Source organism: Oncorhynchus tshawytscha, linkage group LG28, assembly GCF_018296145.1.
Source record: "Oncorhynchus tshawytscha isolate Ot180627B linkage group LG28, Otsh_v2.0, whole genome shotgun sequence".
NCBI classification, from domain to species: Eukaryota; Metazoa; Chordata; class Actinopteri; order Salmoniformes; family Salmonidae; genus Oncorhynchus; species Oncorhynchus tshawytscha.
In genome coordinates, this window is record NC_056456.1 from 14905468 (window position 1) to 14922769 (window position 17302).

The window sequence follows — 17302 nt, forward strand, 5'->3', positions numbered from 1 at the left end:
ATATTTACGCTCAGTGTGACGTCTTGATCACTGGTGAAAAGTTTGTTTCTTTTGTAGAATTCTCTCTCTCTCTCGGTTGTGGTTAGTTGGATTGTTCAGAGTGACATTCATTAGTTTCATTATAGAATGGATGTTTCGGTGGTTGTCGTTCTTCATGTTCTATAATACCGAATTCATAGCTAAAGACTAGTAATTAATATCAAATACTTGTTCTTATTCTGTTGGTATCGATAGTCTAAGAGTTTAACCACGTGGTATGGTTAAAATATTCAGCAATGGTCCACAACCTTTGTCCTCCCCTAATGGAGAAAAACATGGTCTGCAACCTTTAGCCGTCTCGTAATTGAAGTAAGCTCGGTCTGCTGATCGAAAACCCGAGTGGGGGTTTTATTCAGAAGGGCCGAAAAAGGGCTGTACCAGGAGGCCTGACCCTAACTGGGCTCAGGGGCGGTCCTCTGATTTACTTCAAATCAAAAGGGAATTGTATTTTTCTTCATTAAACAGTCCAAAAATAATATTACACAATTATACAAACAGTATCATACTCACTCATTCATCTTATACAACAATTAGATGTAAACCTCATATCTGAGGCTATTATATAAACAGTGTTATGGTAATGTGGCCACACCGTCTCCCATGAACTTCCCCAAGTTGTGACAAACGGACCAGTTCGTAGCTGGATTCTTCACCGATCTTTTATGCTTTCTCCGGAATATGAAATTTGTTCGTACCTCAAGTTCTGTGAGGTGGAAGGATTTCCTTTGTTCTCTATGAAAATGTACTCTCTCTATACTGTGTGTCCATGAGGAGATCCTCGGGAATTTACGACGTCTCTCTGACCACAGCAACCTAGTTGAAGGAGGCAAGGGGGAGGCAGGGAGAGGGGGATGGGGCTTGCTATACCCAAAGAGGCCAACGTCATGACAACAGCTCCACGGTCTACTGTATATACAGCCACTGGGTCTACTGTATATACAGCTACTGGGTCTACTGTGTATATACAGCTACTGGGTCTACTGTATATACAGCTACTGGGTCTACCATATACAGATCCACGGTCTGCTGTATATACAGCTACTGGGTCTACTGTAAATACAGCTACTGGGTCTACAGCTCTATTATATCATCTGGACTAATATAGAGGGTTTCTGTTTCAACTCCTCATTCAGTTCTCCCTCAGATGCATAGAGGAGCAGCACCAACACAACATAAATCAATAAGGAACCATACTATTACATTTCTGTAGCACTATGATTATCCTAAATCCAGGTAATAATATGCAGGCATCATCGAGAAATGATATAAAATCATTTTAGGACCCAAATTGTAAGCTAAGCTTTTTCAATTTAATTTCCTTTTCCATCACCCATCTCATCGCTGTCTCCGTTTCCGGACCATCTGATGGTACTAAAAGTATCATCTGGTGAGATCTCAGCTTTATGTTGACTTAAATGGGTGCTTATATTTGGCCTAAAATAATAAATGAGATTTAGGACACCTCAAGTCATGAGCTTACTGACTTGGGGTGAGAGTTCTTTTCATTCACACCGGATCAAAATAAACTCCTTTGAGAACTGTGTTCAATAGAAGAACTTAGTCCCATCATTTTAAAAAAGGAACAAAGTAGTACCCGTGTTATTGGTAGGCGGTATAGGAAAATGGAATGTGACAGAATATCAATACAAGCAAGATTGAAATACAATGCATCATAGTAACAGTGGAGAGGGATTTTTTTTAACTCGCAGACATTCTGCTATATCTCGTTGTATTTTTTTGGCTGTATTTTGTAAAGTTGGTCCTATGTGTGATGAGGCATTTTAAATGCAAAAAAAAACATTTCCAATGTGATGAATCATAAATCCTTATTTTCATACATACAGTGGGACCCGAAATTATTGACACCCTGGATGAAGATGAGCAAAAATGACTGTATAAAATAAATAACTGAAATACTGAGTTACACTGAGGGTACAAAACAATAGGAACACTTTCCTAATACTGAGTTGCCACCCCCTTTAGGTGTCAAAAGCATTCCACAGGGATCCTGGCCCATGCTGACTCCCATGCTTCCCACAGTTGTATCAAGTTGGCTGTACGCCCTTTGGATGGTGGACCATTCATGATACACATGAAAATAGAGCACTTTTGGCTGAGGTCCTTAATGATCTTCTTGGCCTTCCTTTGACACCGAGTGCTTATACATGTCCTGGAGAGCAGGCACCCAGAAACAATGCCTCCATGCCTCCCAACCCTAATTCTATTATAATAACTTCTAATAGTAATTGTATCCACTGGTTAAATGGGAAGGAGTGAGGTGGCTGCCATCTTGGGCCAGTAATCTTTTCTGATTGAGAGATTCAAAGGGCTATCACTGTTAAGAAACATAATAGATGCATAGCATTGAATTTTTAAATTCATACACTTTGAAATGAATTTTGTAACTTTGCCCTAGAAGCATTTAACTGCAGGGCACTCCCACATCATATTAAATAATGTGCCTATCTGATTTAGGTTACACAGTGAACCGTTGGGGCCAATTTCATTATAAAATGTTTCCTTGGTGTTAAATACAGTCTGTGAACAAACTTAAAATGTATGAGTTAATTGTTCGGATTACGGGATGCTAAGGTAATATTTGTCCATATTCTGCTCCAGATAAAGGGTTGTTCAGAGTCAATTATACGTTTTTAAGGGCGAGCTCAGAATATGAGCGTTCTAAAAAATATATATATATATTATAGAGAGAGATCAGTCCTTTCGGGAGCCCAGTTCAATTATTTCTAAATCATATCATTGGATGGTTCGGTAGTTGGGTTTCCAAAGGAACTTCATAGGTCACCTATGTTGTAAATAAAGAAATAAGGAATGGTAATGTGCATCTTTCAAATCTTGGAATGTTCTCAAACCATTACTGTCCATTATATCGGTAAGGGCACGGATTCCACATTTGGACCATTGCGGGGATGCAAAAGGCCGCCCCCCAGATCGTAAGGCATTACTGTGAAAAATTGGAGTATGGGTATGCCATTTTCATTCCCAGGACAAAAGCGTAGTTTACATTGGGGGGGTGGGTTTCGTTGAAGGAGAGGTTATTTTCCTGCCTCAACTCCAGCAAGGCTCCAACCTCTGAAACCCATTGAAAACCTGTGGTTTGAAGCACAGACTAAAGAATATCAAGGATCTGGAAGGATTCTGTATGGAGGAATGGTCTAATGTCCCTCCCAATGTGTTCTCCCACTCATAAAACATTTTAGAAAAAGGCTCAGTGCCATTATCCACGCAAAGTGAGGTATTGAAAAGTATCAGTAATCTTTAGCAAGGATGTCAATACTTTTGGACCCTGCTATATGTATCACATGTACCAGAGTAGCTGTCATCAATGACAAAACATTTTTAAGTAAAATAATGCTCATCTTGGTCACAGTGTAAATGTTTTTACATCAGAATTTCTCAAACAAATATTCCATAAATCATTTAGCCAGTTGTCAAAAAGTACATAATAATCACCACTTACTATTGGTTAGGTTACACAACTACAAAATACCCAATGGCAATGCTATTGGGAGTTGCTGCCAAGGGCACATGCACTATTTAATCCAATATCTACATTGTTATGAGCTCCTCTGTAGTTCAGTTGGTAGAGCATGGCACACACATGACTTTAAGCTACTTTGCATATATACGGTGCATTTGGAAAGTATTCAGACCCCTTGAATTTTTCCACATTTTGCTACCTTACAGCCTTATTATAAAATTGATTAAATCATTTTCCCCTCTTATCAATCTACACACAATACCCAATAATGACAAAGCAAAAACACATTTAGACTTTTTGCAAATATATTAAAACATTTACATAAGTATTTAGACACTTTACTCTGTACTTTGTTGAAGCACCTTTGGCAGCGAATACAGCCTAGAATCTTCTTGGATATGACACTACAAGCTTGGCACACCTGTTTTTGGGGAGTTTCTCCCATTCTTCTCTGCAGATCCTCTCAAGTTCTGTCAGGTTGGATGAGGAGCGTCGCTGCACAGCAATTTTCAGGTCTCTTCAGAGATGTTCAAATCGGGTTCAAGTCCGGGCTCTTGCTGTGCCACTCAAGGACATTCAGAGACTTGTCCCGAAACCACTCCTGTGTTGTATTGGCTGTGTGCTTAGGGTTGTTGTTCTGTTGGTAGATGAACCTTCGCCCCAGTCTGAGGTCCTGAGCACTGAAGCAGGTTTTTATCTAGAATCTCTCCTGTACTTTGCTCTGTTCATCTTTTTCCTTCGATACTGACTAGTCTCCCAGTCCCTGAAAAACGTCTCTACAGCATGATGCTGCCACCACCCTGCTTCACTGTAGGGAGGGTGCCATGTTTCTTACAGATGTGACGCTTTGCATTCAGGCCAAAGACTTCAATCTTGGTTTCTTCAGACCAGATGATCTTGTTTCTCATGGCCTGAGAATCTTTAGGTGCCTTTTGGCAAACTCCAAGTGGGCTCTAATGTGCCTTTTACTGAGGAGTGGCTTCCGTCTGGCCACTCTACTATAAAGGTTGTCTGATTAGTGGAGTGCTGCAGAAATGGTTGTCCTTCTGGAAGGTTCTCCCATCTCCACAGAGGAACTCAAGAGCTCTGTCAGAGTGACCATCGGGTTCTTGGTCACTTCCCTGACCAAGGCCCTTCTCCCCCGATTGCTCAGTTTGGCCTGGGTGCCAGCTCTAGGAAGAGTCTTGGTGGTCTTGGTCTTGGTTTTTGATCTGACATGACACTGTCAACTGTGGGACCTTACATTGACAGGTGTGTGCCTTTCCAAATCATATTCAATCAATTGAATTAGGTGGACTCCAATCAAGTTGTAGAAACATCTCAAGGATTATCAATGGAAACCGGATGCACCTGAGCTCAATTTTAAGTCTCATAGCAAAGGGTCTGAATACTTATATAAATAAGGTATTTCTAAAAAACTATTTTCGCTTTGTCATTATGTGGTATTGTGTGTAAATAAAATTAAAATAATCAATTTTAGAATATGGCTGTAACAATATGTGGAGAAAGGGAAGGGTTCTGAATGCTTTACAAATGCACTGTATATAGCACTGTTGATTTGATGATGTTTAAACGTTTAAGTTGAAATGGTGCTGGAATAGAGGCAGTGCTCCTGTTGTCTTAGTGCTGACTTGCAGTCACTCAGTGGTTCTAAATCAGTAGTTGTTTAGTAAACCGTTGAAAACAACTTGCTTGACCATGCTGCAGATCATGTAATTGTTGTTTACATGCAATATCTGCTTTGTGGACTTCACCAGAAAGATGAAAAATACTGTTTTCATTTTGTCATTATGGGGTAATGTGTGTAGATTGATACTCTGCACCTCATGGGCAGAGTATTTTAAGCAATTTCTGTCTGCAAGGCATCCATCTTCCACTCACCTTGTTGTTTACCGAGGCCACTAGAGTTGCCTGAACTACAACCAATGATTCTCTCACAGTAGCCTACCATGTACAAAATAATATCATTACACCTAGCCATTGTTAAATTATCTATACGATGTTATCGACGTGACCATCATGTCCAATTATGGATTCCCCTTTAGGCTTTGGATCACCTTTAAACATGTACAACTTTCAGCACAGCGACACCACGGCAGGTCCAGTGTGAGTCACTGTACATTGTCTGTAACACGAGCGTCAAAGCGTTGGTTTCATTCTAAAGTTACTGTGACAATCCATTTCTACACTCAACAGTAGCCTTATGTGGATCTTGAGAGCACAATAGGTCAATGCAAAAACTCATTTGTCCACTTCCGCCTCTACGGGGAGGGCAAATGAGTTCAAAGTTCCCTGAATAAAGATTTGAGGTATTCCTCTCAAGCCTCAATTAACATAGAAACTGCATAGTTAAAACCATTGAAATCCAAACTCTGTTAAGCCTGGAAAAGAACACAGCATAAACCCAGAGAGATGACGCACAACAAACCCCAAACCAGATAACCAGACGTGATTTGAAGAGACTCACGGTACTGAAGTTCCTTGGGTAACACTCCGATCCCCGGAACGTGCACTGCAGCAGCATGTCACTGATATCGTGGCCCGTGCGGTTGTAGAAGTCTGTCATGTTGAACTGCTTGGGCTTGAAGTTGAGGAAGTTGGCCTTATCCTTGAGGGCAGCCAGCACCTCAGGCTCAGCCAGGTGAGTGTTGGCTATCTGGTAGTTGGAGTTCAGGAGGGCCAGGAGCTCCCCCACGTGATACAGGTCGTTCCTGGTGATCTTGGAGAAGCGGAACTCGTTGAGGTTGCAGAAGGTCACAGCAGGGAAGGTGAGGTTGGGTGCTGCCACCTCATCCAGTTTGGTGACGTGGGGATACTCAAAGTAGTAGGAGACGCGGTCCATGCACACCAGCATAAGCAAGGCCAACGAGCCCAGGAAGGAGAGCGTCCACAGGAAGCGGCGAAACGTCATGTGCCCGTAGGCAAAGATGTGGCTCATGCCATGTAGAGTGGACATGTTGGCGAAGGCTTGCAGGTTGGAAGGCCGGATGCTCTCGATGCTTTCCTCCGAGTCCCCCTTCATGGTTGCAGTTTGGGTGAGTGATCCTCAACAAGAACTTCAGGTTAGAGAGACTTGCTTAGCAACAGAATGTAGCACAAACCAACCAGTCGCCAATGCTTTGGCTCCGCAGCCTGTGGTTTTTATTCCAACAATAAGCGGCAAGCGGAAGATTCTAACCGCTATCTTAAAATGGTTGGCAGATGCTTTTAAAATGTCTCTTCCAGTGGGTGTCAGTTCTTCCATATAGTCCCAGGTCCCCCCTTTTCTTTCAGGCTCCTCTTCTATTCTCTCTCTCTCTCTGTGGCGCTCTCTCTCTCTCTCGCTCCCGCTCAGCTGTCTTTGTAGCAGAACCAAACAATGAGCTCCAGAAACACCCACTTTAACCCAAAAGGGAATGCCTTCTGAGCAGTGTGAAATGGACAATGAAAAGAACAACCGGGAGAAAACAGCAGACGGGCGTGAGGGAGAGGGAGAGGAGAGGGAGAGATGGGGATTGGTAATGAAAAGGGCTGCGTAGGGCTGAAGAGGGGTTCAGCCTCAACAGTCAATGGGACCCTTCCTCCTCCAATTGGCATGAACGCCACTACATCGCAGTGATAATGGGATGCAATGAATTTGTGAATGGGGGGAAAGAATAGAGAGAGAGAGAGAGCGATGGCCCCCTATCCTTCACTGCCACCTTCCTTTTCTTTCTTTTCTCTCTCTGTCACTCTCTTCTCTCTTTTCCCCAGATGAAAATGATGAGGGGGGTCATTGACTTCCCACTAACCCACCTCTCCTGTGTGGTTTACAGACAAGCCCAGTGTTTGTAGGTAGCCTCCACGGTATCTACCTTGTTCCGCTCTCATCCACAATTAGCAGGGAAGCCCATGCACCTCTTGATGCCAGTCTAGCATCTAAAACCTGCTCAACACCACTAGCTTTTCTCCCGATCTCAACATACAGGTTTATATTCTGCGGTCTGCCAGCCTTTCCCTCTCTTTCCCGAGCTCGCTTGCTTGCTGCTGTTGCTCCCTCCCACCACTCTCTCTCTCTCTCGCTTTCTTTCTCCCCCCGCCCCCGCTCCCTACCTCTTTAGTAGTCAGGATTCATCCTTCTGCCGAATGGCTGCTTTGGCTGAGTTTCTGTGTGCACAGGGGGAGTCGCTCACTCTGTGCTGCTGCTAACTTCACTGTGTTATGGTTTTCTAATGCGTTCTAACAGTCTGCGTTTGTCATCTGTGATCAAGTGATAGCTCCTACTGTGTTATGGGAATGCCACAGGTTGCATGTTGATATGGATGTAAAATGCATAACCACAAAGAGAATGAATTATCTGTAGTGGGGATGTGGTTGCAAGAGCCTAAATCTTTACAAGGCGAATGTGAATGTGTCTCGATTTGATAATTTTCACTTACAAGTCAAACAAACGATCCACACATTGAAGTACTGAATCCATTGATCTTCTTCTGGTTAAAATAGTATTTTGGTTTCTTCTTATAATAGGATAGTGAACCAAACACATTGGTTGCCATTTACTTTCTGTTACACTCTTAGAAAAAAAGGGTTCCAAAAGAGGGTTCCAAAAGAGTTATTCGGCTGTCCCCATAGGAGAACCCTTTTTGGTTCCAGGTAGAACTATTTTGGGTTCCATGTAGAACACTCTATGGAAAGGGTTCTGCATGGAACCAAAAAGGGTTATTCAAAGGGTTCTCTTATGGGGACAGCCGATGAACCCTTTTAGGTTCTAGATAGCACTTTTTTTTCTAAAGTGTAGACATAGGTTAGTATTGAAGGGTCCTATATCCCCAGAGCTCATTGTCACCTTCGGGCCAAGGAACCAACCAACCCCTGGAGGTGTCATTCTCTGTTAATTGTTTCACTAAATGTGATCTAGGGTTTCCAGGCTTAACCAATAATAATGGGCTCAGCCTTTTCATTAAGGTTGAAACTCCACCTTATCCTAAAGAGAAACCTTTTATTTATTTTAAGAGCAAACAAGATTAACACTCATTGACTCACCCTGAGAAGCCTCATTATCATAACAATAGAAACATTACCAAGGATATGACTGCAACCCGGGAGGATAAAATCAATATCGCGTCCTGCTAACCAAGAGCTCACACTCACAGCATAGCAACCAGCCCTTACCCAGCGGCGATACTAACGTTGTCTGTTGTGTGATTGAGATCATTCTAAAAATACTCGTCCATCAACTTGTGGAAGAAAGCAATGTCAAACTGATATTGGCGTCATAGAAATGGCTAACTGGAAACATTCAGTGAAGGAGACAACATGATCCCTACACAGCAAATATGCGGGTGTTAAAATCTCAGTGTTGATGAAAAAAGTTTTGTGAGTGCTATATCTGAGAGTCGATTCTAGTGGGTTTAACGTCAGTGGGATTTACATTTACACCAGTGCTGTTGTTACTCGAATGTGTTGAGTTAATTTCTGTTAATTACCTGAATAAAAGACACGGGAGGGGCCACATCATCGTATTTCCCATTTTTAGAATAGTTTGCTTTAATATCTATGTTTTTCATTGCACATTGATTGATCTAAAATAAATAACTGACATTTTTCTAAACTAATCCAATCTGTAATTGGTTGGACTTATTGCACCTGTCACTGAGATGGCCGTTCCAGTTAAGATGCATTAGGTAGACATGTTTGACAAGTTCTTCACCATGGCAATCATTCTGAATGCGGATTGTGGGTGATAAAACGTTTAAATGGTTGAAAAGCCTCCCTATGGCTGGATTTTAATAGGAATTTCAAATGACTTCACAAGCCAGTAAATTGTGACTTGCAGGTCTGATATGGCCCATGAGCCACGATTTTCAGACCACAATGTTGGGGGAAAACTAGGCCATAACTAAAGACTGAAAAGTATAATATATGGTCACAAAGGGTTTACTTTTAAAGTTAAACACATTCACTTAGGCAGTCACTTGGTGAAGGCCTCAGGACAATAAATTAATCAATGGAAAAAACATGTCTCTCTCACTAAGAAATACAGTCATGGTGGGTAACTCGAAAGGCACCCTGGGAAATATGCAAATAAGGCTTTACACCCTACATGTGTTATTCCTTAACATGCTGACCACACCGCTCATGTCGCGTGCGCAAGCGTTGCAAAATAAATGTAAACATACATGTTATTCAATTATTGCACCAACACTGCTCGCGCTCGCCAACGAGCATCTGCGTTGCCAAGCGCTAAAATAGAAGTCAGTTCAATTTGTGACGCAGAACGCGGTGCAAGTCATGCCTCTCCCATCTCCTCTTTGGTTTTTAGAAGCAGGTACCCACGTGCCATCTCCTCATTGGTTATACCCACGTGGGTGATTGAAATATGAACAGAGTTCGGTCGGTCGTCGTGGTAACTATGAAAGTTATATGGCAAATCGCCATATAAAGTCCAAATAAGCTTTAACTGCTGGCTACTGTTTCTACTGTGGTGTAGCCCAATGAGACAAGGTCACAAGTGTTTCCCTCAAAGCTGTCTGGGTTTAGACATCTTCTATTGTACAGAAAGTGAATAGCTTAATCAATTGATAGTGACAGAATTAGATTACTTTCCGAGCAAAGTACATGTTTTGTTTCCTCTGCTATAGAAGGTTGTTGATCAGCCTCAATGACAAAGAAACAAACCAATGCTATCCCCATATGCATTGTTTCTAGCATAAAGCATTGCGGACCAAAGTGCTGTTAAATATCACTTTATATTACCAGATCTGTTTTATTTTCTTCAAGCTCGCAAGCTAATAATGGGTAGGCCTGTGCTTTTTGCCATTTTCTTTAATAAAAGGTAGGCCTATGGCACACCTCAATTCGAGTCCTGGTTTTAACTTAGCCTACCTCCAGTGAAGGGCTGTTATTTATAGAGTGCATGGTGGGTGGAGGAATTGGCCAACAAATCTATGTACATAGCAGAATATAGCCTAATTTTGACTGTCAAACAGGTAAACCTACCTCTTATTTCTTATCGAGGAAGAAATTGTTGTAATTAAAATTTAAGACATTGAGCCTCCCGAGTGGCACAGCGGTCTAAGGCACTGCATTGCAGTTCTAGAGGCATCACCACAGACCCGGGCTCGATCCCAGGCTGTGTCGCAGCCGGCCGTGACTGGTAGACCCATGAGGCTGCATACAATTGGCCCAGTGTCATCTGGGTTGGGGGAGGGTTTGGTCAGCCGGGATGTCCTTGTCCTATCACGCTCTAGCGACGCCTTGTGGCAGGCAGGTTGCATGCACCATGACATCAGTCGCCAGCTGTAAGTTGTTTCCTCTAACACATTGGTGTGGATGTTGTGCGGGTTAAGCAAGCAGTGTGTCAAGAACCAGTGCGGCTTGGCGGGGTCGTGTTTCGGAGGACGAATGGCTCTTGACCTTCGCCTCTCCCGAGTCCGTACTGGAGTTGCAGCGATGGGACAAGACTGTAACTACCGTTTGTATATCACGGAAAAACGACATATTAAAATTAAAATTAAGACGTTGAAATGACTTATGCCTACTCAAATTTGCCTACTTTCAGCACCATGAGCTGTCCATTTCTGTTTGATTGTGCCACGACTGCTGCGTCAAGTTTCAGCACCACAATGTGAGTTACTCTCATCTGTTTTATTGTGAGGCCAATAACTCATCATGATGATGTGACAAGTGACACTTTGCTTCTTCAAAGTCCAATATCTCGAAAACTTGACTGCTGACATGCAAAACATTTTGGGACTGTATCAACATTGGATCAATGATCAACACCTGAATTGATTTTTCCTTTACACTGTGGGTGTTGTGAATTCCCGACTTAAATGAACACTTTTGTCTAAGATTCAATTATTTGCAAACAGGGACAGCTTCATTACATGACACACTGATTTGGCATTGGAGAAATATGATAAGATGAACAGGTATGATGTATATTCTAAGCTGTATATTCTTAGCCTGTAATTTCGATAATGAGTGTGGTATTAAAAAATATTCTCCTAATATGTCCAATTACGTAGAATTGCATAAATTGTTTATAAAAGAAAAAACCTTCCTGGCCTTGCAAATATGATGACAGATTCATGCAATAAAAAATAACTAGGCAAGAATAAATTCTTATTTACAATGACGGTCTACCGGGGGACAGTGGGGTTAACTGCCTTGTTAACAGTGGGGTTAACTGCCTTGTTAACAGTGGGGTTAACTGCCCTGTCAGCTCGGGGATTCAATCCAGCAAACTTTCGGTTACTGGCTTAACCACTAGGCTACCTGCCGCCTCAATGCTTTTACTATAATGGAGATCTTTCCACCCCTACTCTTGTCCATGGTGGTCTGTAAAGCCCTTGCCCTGTGCGTTTCAAAAACTCCTGCATAAATAACGTTCCCTCCCTAAAGTAAGGCCTGTCCTTCACTTTAAATGTAAGGTGCTTTGAAAAGCTCAAAATGTTCAATGCATGATCATTATTACAATCAATCATTACATTACTTCTGTACCACATGGACATGTCCAGACAGTAGGTGTCTAGGTTTGACATAGGGGCCTAGTCAATAAAGTAACTCAAGTTGTTCATATCATTTTTGCATATATTTTCATATAAATAATTTAAACTCCACATATTTTATCAAAAGAAATTCAAATAACTAACTTATAGCCTATGCAATTACTTGCATTTTCTTCTGCAATTCTTCCATGCCTGCTTGTTACAGATTGCAGAGGAACATTTGTAGGACTTTTCCTTAGTAATTGGCTTTCACGTAGCTGGTGGTTTACACGGCATAATGCAGTGAATATTAAGCACTTATTCCTTAAGCGCTATATAAATGTTTTGCTTTATGCTGGGCTTTTTGAATGCGTCTGCCTGTCAATAACTACAGTAAGTACAGCCACAGTTCTGTGGCTCTGACTGCTATAGCTCAACCTAAACATAACAAAAGTCTCGCTCCGACACACAATGCACCAAATAACATGTCTTCATACTGCACAATGCACCAAAGAAAGGGCTTCATATCGCACAATGCGCCACGCAAATGTCTTCATATTTTCTACTAGCTCAGAGAAATGCTTGTAAATGCAAGGAGTCATCCTCGTATTGACTTGGTCAATTCAGTATTCAAGGAACAGGATTGGAAGCAGCTGAAATGATACAGCCTATATGTCCAGTACTCTGCATAGCTGAAGGGCCTAGTGGAATACAACAAATAATGATTTATTGGACTTTATACAGATGGAGTGGTGAAGGTTTGTTGGCTAGTTAACCAAGATAGCCTCACAACACCAACAAATTGTAATGTGTGGCATATTCAATATAAGATAGTCACCAAAATGATTGGCACCCTTGATAAAGATGGCAAAAAAAAGACTATAAAACAAATCATTCAAATTGTTACGAAACCAATAACCAGCATACTGATCTCACTGAACTTGTTATTTCTAGGGGTCTTAGGCCTATATACATGGTCTGTAACCTGATGTGATGTGTGCATAAATGTGGGAAGTGAACGTGTATCACTAGGTCCAGGGCCAGCTCCTTCTTGACCTCTTGGCCGGCCTGTCCAAGCAGATGATTATTTGTTCAGGTGACTAAACATAAATATGTATGAAATGAAAAAATACAAAAGCATGCCCAAACTAAAGACAAAAAAAAAACAGGCCTCATTGCCACCAAACAAAACAAACAGCCTCACGACTGTCAGCTAGGACACTCACTGACGATCACCTATAATAGGCAGCACCTGTGGTGCTTATCAAGGTTCAAGTCCGGAGACTGAGATGGCCATTGCAAAACGTAGATTTTCTGGTCACTAATCCATTTCTTTGGGGATTATCAAGTGTGCTTGGTTTATTGTCTTGCTATAAGATCCACTTGCTGCCAAGTTTTAGCCTCCTGGCGCAGGTAACCAGGTTTTTGGTTAAATTGTCCTGGTACTTGGTAAAGTTCCTGATGCCGTTGACCAGTGGGTCCAGGACTAGTGGAAGCAAAATAGCACAATAACATCAACGACCCACCATCATATTTTACAGTAGATATTAGGTACGTTCTGCATATGCTTCCATTTTTGGACACCAAACCCACCCCTGGTGTGTGTGGACACAGAGCACTATTGTCATGTCATCTGACCATCCAATAAATATATTAAAATAAACGGCAACAGGGAGCTGCTGGTTTGACTCTGAAAAAAGTCATTTTCATTTTCAAAATCATTTTGGAGGGCCGCATGCTTGTTGCTATCTGGGTCCTTTCCAAAGTGTTCTCCAATCTCAAAAAATATTTTGGAAAAAGGGTCAGTGTCATTATCCTCGCAAGGGGAAGGTGCTGGAGTATAAAAATAATTGGTTCTGATTTATTTTCTTTTTTAAATTTTCTTTTATTACTCTAATTTATGATTTGGCAAAAAATAGGACAAGTTTGCAACATTATTTGGGTATGAGTAACAGAATATTAACTTTTAAAAGTGATATTTTTTGCATCTGTAACTTTCTCACTCATCATTATTCATGATTCATTTAGTACTATCCGTAATCATGGTAGCATCCACATTAATGTAGAAGTTTTTAGAATTCTTATTTATATTCTTATTTACAATAAAAAATGACTCCAAAATGACACAATACATTATTTACCATTCATTTCAATTTGGCTCAATAATCTGAAACACAACCAAAACAAACAGCAAATGCATCCAACAAAGTTGTAGAGTCACAAGCTTGATGAAGTCATTGCAGGCTATAAATATGGGACCAAATACGTAACTTTTTACTACTTTACTACACGTATACAGTAAGTGAATTTGTCCCAATACTTTTGGTCCCCCTAAAATGGGGGACTATGTACAAAAAGTGCTGTGATTTCTAAACAGTTCACCCGATATGGATGAAAAAACCCTCGAATTACAGCTGACAGTCTGCACTTTAACATCATAGCCATTGAGTGCATAGGACTCATTGGGTAGAAGGCTACAACTGCAAAGTTGTGTTAAGGACATTGAATTTAGTGTTAGATTAATACATGGCTACCAGCATTGGGTATTATGTTTACAGTTAGCAATCTAGCTAATGTGGTTGAGTTTCCACTTACTCAGGTGATGAATTAGCCCCAAATAAATTAGCCTATGATATTAATGCACATAAATATGTAGGCAAATTCATCTCTATTGAACTAAATAATATATTCCTCTGGAGCCCTGATTGGTGTCTTACATATTGTACTACTACAGCGAGATCTTTAGGCTTGCTAGGCATTGTAAAAATCTAAGCTCACCAGCCAAGGAAACTTCTATGGATCACTATTCCTCTTTTCAAATTCCAGGTTTGTCATTATCTGCATTTGCAAACTCATCCTCTCAGTCAAAAACCAATCCAAAGACGGGCTCCCATCTGTGCTGTCATAACAGCCAAGCATGGTCAGGAAATGATCGGGTTCCTAATTTATATTGAATACTTACAGGAAGAAATCAAATAGTAGGCCTCATAACATTTGATGGACAATGACCATTCAATTCCTCCTCATGAAATGAAATAAAATGCCACTGTCTCGTTACATTTACAATAACAAGTCCATATGATTGAGACATTTCTATTTAATACTGAGTATCAAAACCTCTTGCATACTTTTATTGGACTCATAAATCTGATGTAGATTTCTAGTGTCCGTACTCTAACCATGAGTAACAGGTGCTCTTGTTTGCATTGTAATGCTGTCAATCAATCAGTAATCACCATCTTACACAAACATCTCAACACTTTTCGTTACAGTAAGCACTAAACCAAAAAAACACACACTCCTTATAAAGAAGGGTAATCCCCAGGTTATCCCAAGTTACAATGTGTTTCGCTCTAACAGATCTCCCAGAGGTGGTTGAGCTGCAATCCATGTCAAAGAGGACCTACCCTGATCTATATCTCCGGCTAAATCTGTCCCTAAGAACTTTGACATTCTGACCCTTAGCCTTATGTTTTCTAAAAAATAAAAATAAATGCATGAACTTAGCCTGCTCCTAATCGCCTCTCCATTCCTCTCCTCTGAGTTCCTGTTACTGGGTGACCTCAATTGGAACATGCTCTCCCATCCCCGATGCTGTCTCCCTGTAACCGGAATCCCTAACCCTAAGTCAGATCATCAAAGAGCCCACCCATATCTCTCTCAAAGAGCCCAACAAGTCCTCTCTCATTGACATCACTCTCACCAGCTGCCCCTCCCACCGTCAGTCTGATGTATTCTCCCAAGAGCTCAGTGACCACTGTCTCGTAGGCTGCATCAGAAGTGTTAGTTCACAAACGCGGCTACAAACGTTTTGACGAGCAAGCCTTTATGCATGACTGCGATCACACTAACTGGCAGAGTCTGATACCCTCTGTTGGAGATGCCTGGTCCTACTTCAAGAACACATTCACTCAAATAATCAATAAACTCGCTCCAACACCTGGTTCTCCCATAACCTCTCTGAGCTAATCACCCAAAAGAACAACGCCTGGGTAAAGGCCAGAAACTCCAACCTTCCTCAATTTTCAGACAAATCAGGAACAAATACTTTCAAACCATCAGACATACCGAAGTAGCTTATCTTATTTCATAAACAGTTTGCCGTAACCATCAGTAAGCCATCCGAATTCTGGAAAACTGTGAAATCCATGCAGAATAGCATACCCTCTCCCTAGCTGCCAGTCTCTCCCACCTTCAGAGATGTGGTTACAACCCACAAAGCCTGTATGGCTGAGATCTTTAATGAGCACTTTCACGGTTGCCAGCTATATCGTAGAGATTTCCTCAAATGCTGCACGAAGGTTGTCTGCCCCTTGCCCTCCTCCTGTGCCCACACCCACCAGCCCTTCCCCCCTACCCACCCTCCTGTGCCCTCCCACACCAGATCCTTCACTCCTGTCTCTGAAGAGGATATCCTGAACAGCTTGCAAGGCCTTGATTTGAAGAAGTCACCCTCTGTTTGACTATGGTGACACTACCTCCACAGCCCCAAAACGCTGCTTTAAAAACTGGACACTTTACAGATGTCGGATCTGAACTTGATCACCCTTTTGTAGCAGAGAATTTTCCTGATGCATCAGGAAATTCAAATGAGCCTTGTGAGTGGCTGAAAAGGAGCAGTTCTCTTTCTCTCCGCTCGCTCAAACACTAGGCCTAGGTAATATTACTGCAACAAGGAAATGTACAAAAATGCATCTGAAATGCAATTATACACATCAACAACCATTGTTTTATATAACAAAATAACACAAGTTAGATATCAAAACAAATTGTATTAGTCACATGCGCTGAATACAACAGGTGTACACCTTACAGTGAAAGGCTTACCAACAAGCCCCTAACCAAATCCAAATCAAATCAAATCAAATTTTATTTGTCACATACACATGGTTAGCAGATGTTAATGCGAGTGTAGCGAAATGCTTGTGCATCTAGTTCCGTGCAGTAATAACCAACAAGTAATCTAACAATTCCAAAACTACTGTCTTATACACAGTGTAAGGGGATAAAGAATATGTACATAAGGATATATGAATGAGTGATGGTACAGAGCAGCATAGGCAAGATACAGTAGATGGTATCGAGTACAGTATATACATATGAGATGAGTATGTAAACAAAGTGGCATAGTTAAAGTGGCTAGTGATACATGTATTACATAAGGATGCAGTCGATGATATAGAGTACAGTATATACGTATGCATATGAGATGAATAATGTAGGGTAAGTAACATTATATAAGGTAGCATTGTTTAAAGTGGCTAGTGATATATTTACATCATTCCCATCAATTCCCATTATTAAAGTGGCTGGA

General features: G+C 41.3%; 1 protein-coding gene across 3 annotated transcripts in view; it reads right to left on the reverse strand.

Annotated features, from left to right (window-relative positions):
- Positions 1-7675, reverse strand: part of LOC112226800 (acid-sensing ion channel 1C-like) — a 185854-nt gene extending 178179 nt beyond the window's left edge. Inside the window, exon 1 of one of the 3 annotated variants that reach the window (XM_024391357.2) lies at positions 6006-7675. In XM_024391357.2, the coding sequence (XP_024247125.1) occupies positions 6006-6560 (555 nt within the window). In that variant the 5' untranslated portion in view covers positions 6561-7675. The remainder of the gene's footprint in view (positions 1-6005) is intronic. The other 2 variants (XM_024391356.2, XM_024391358.2) reach the window with 2 other exon arrangements.
- Between the last annotated feature and the right edge of the window lie 9627 nt (positions 7676-17302).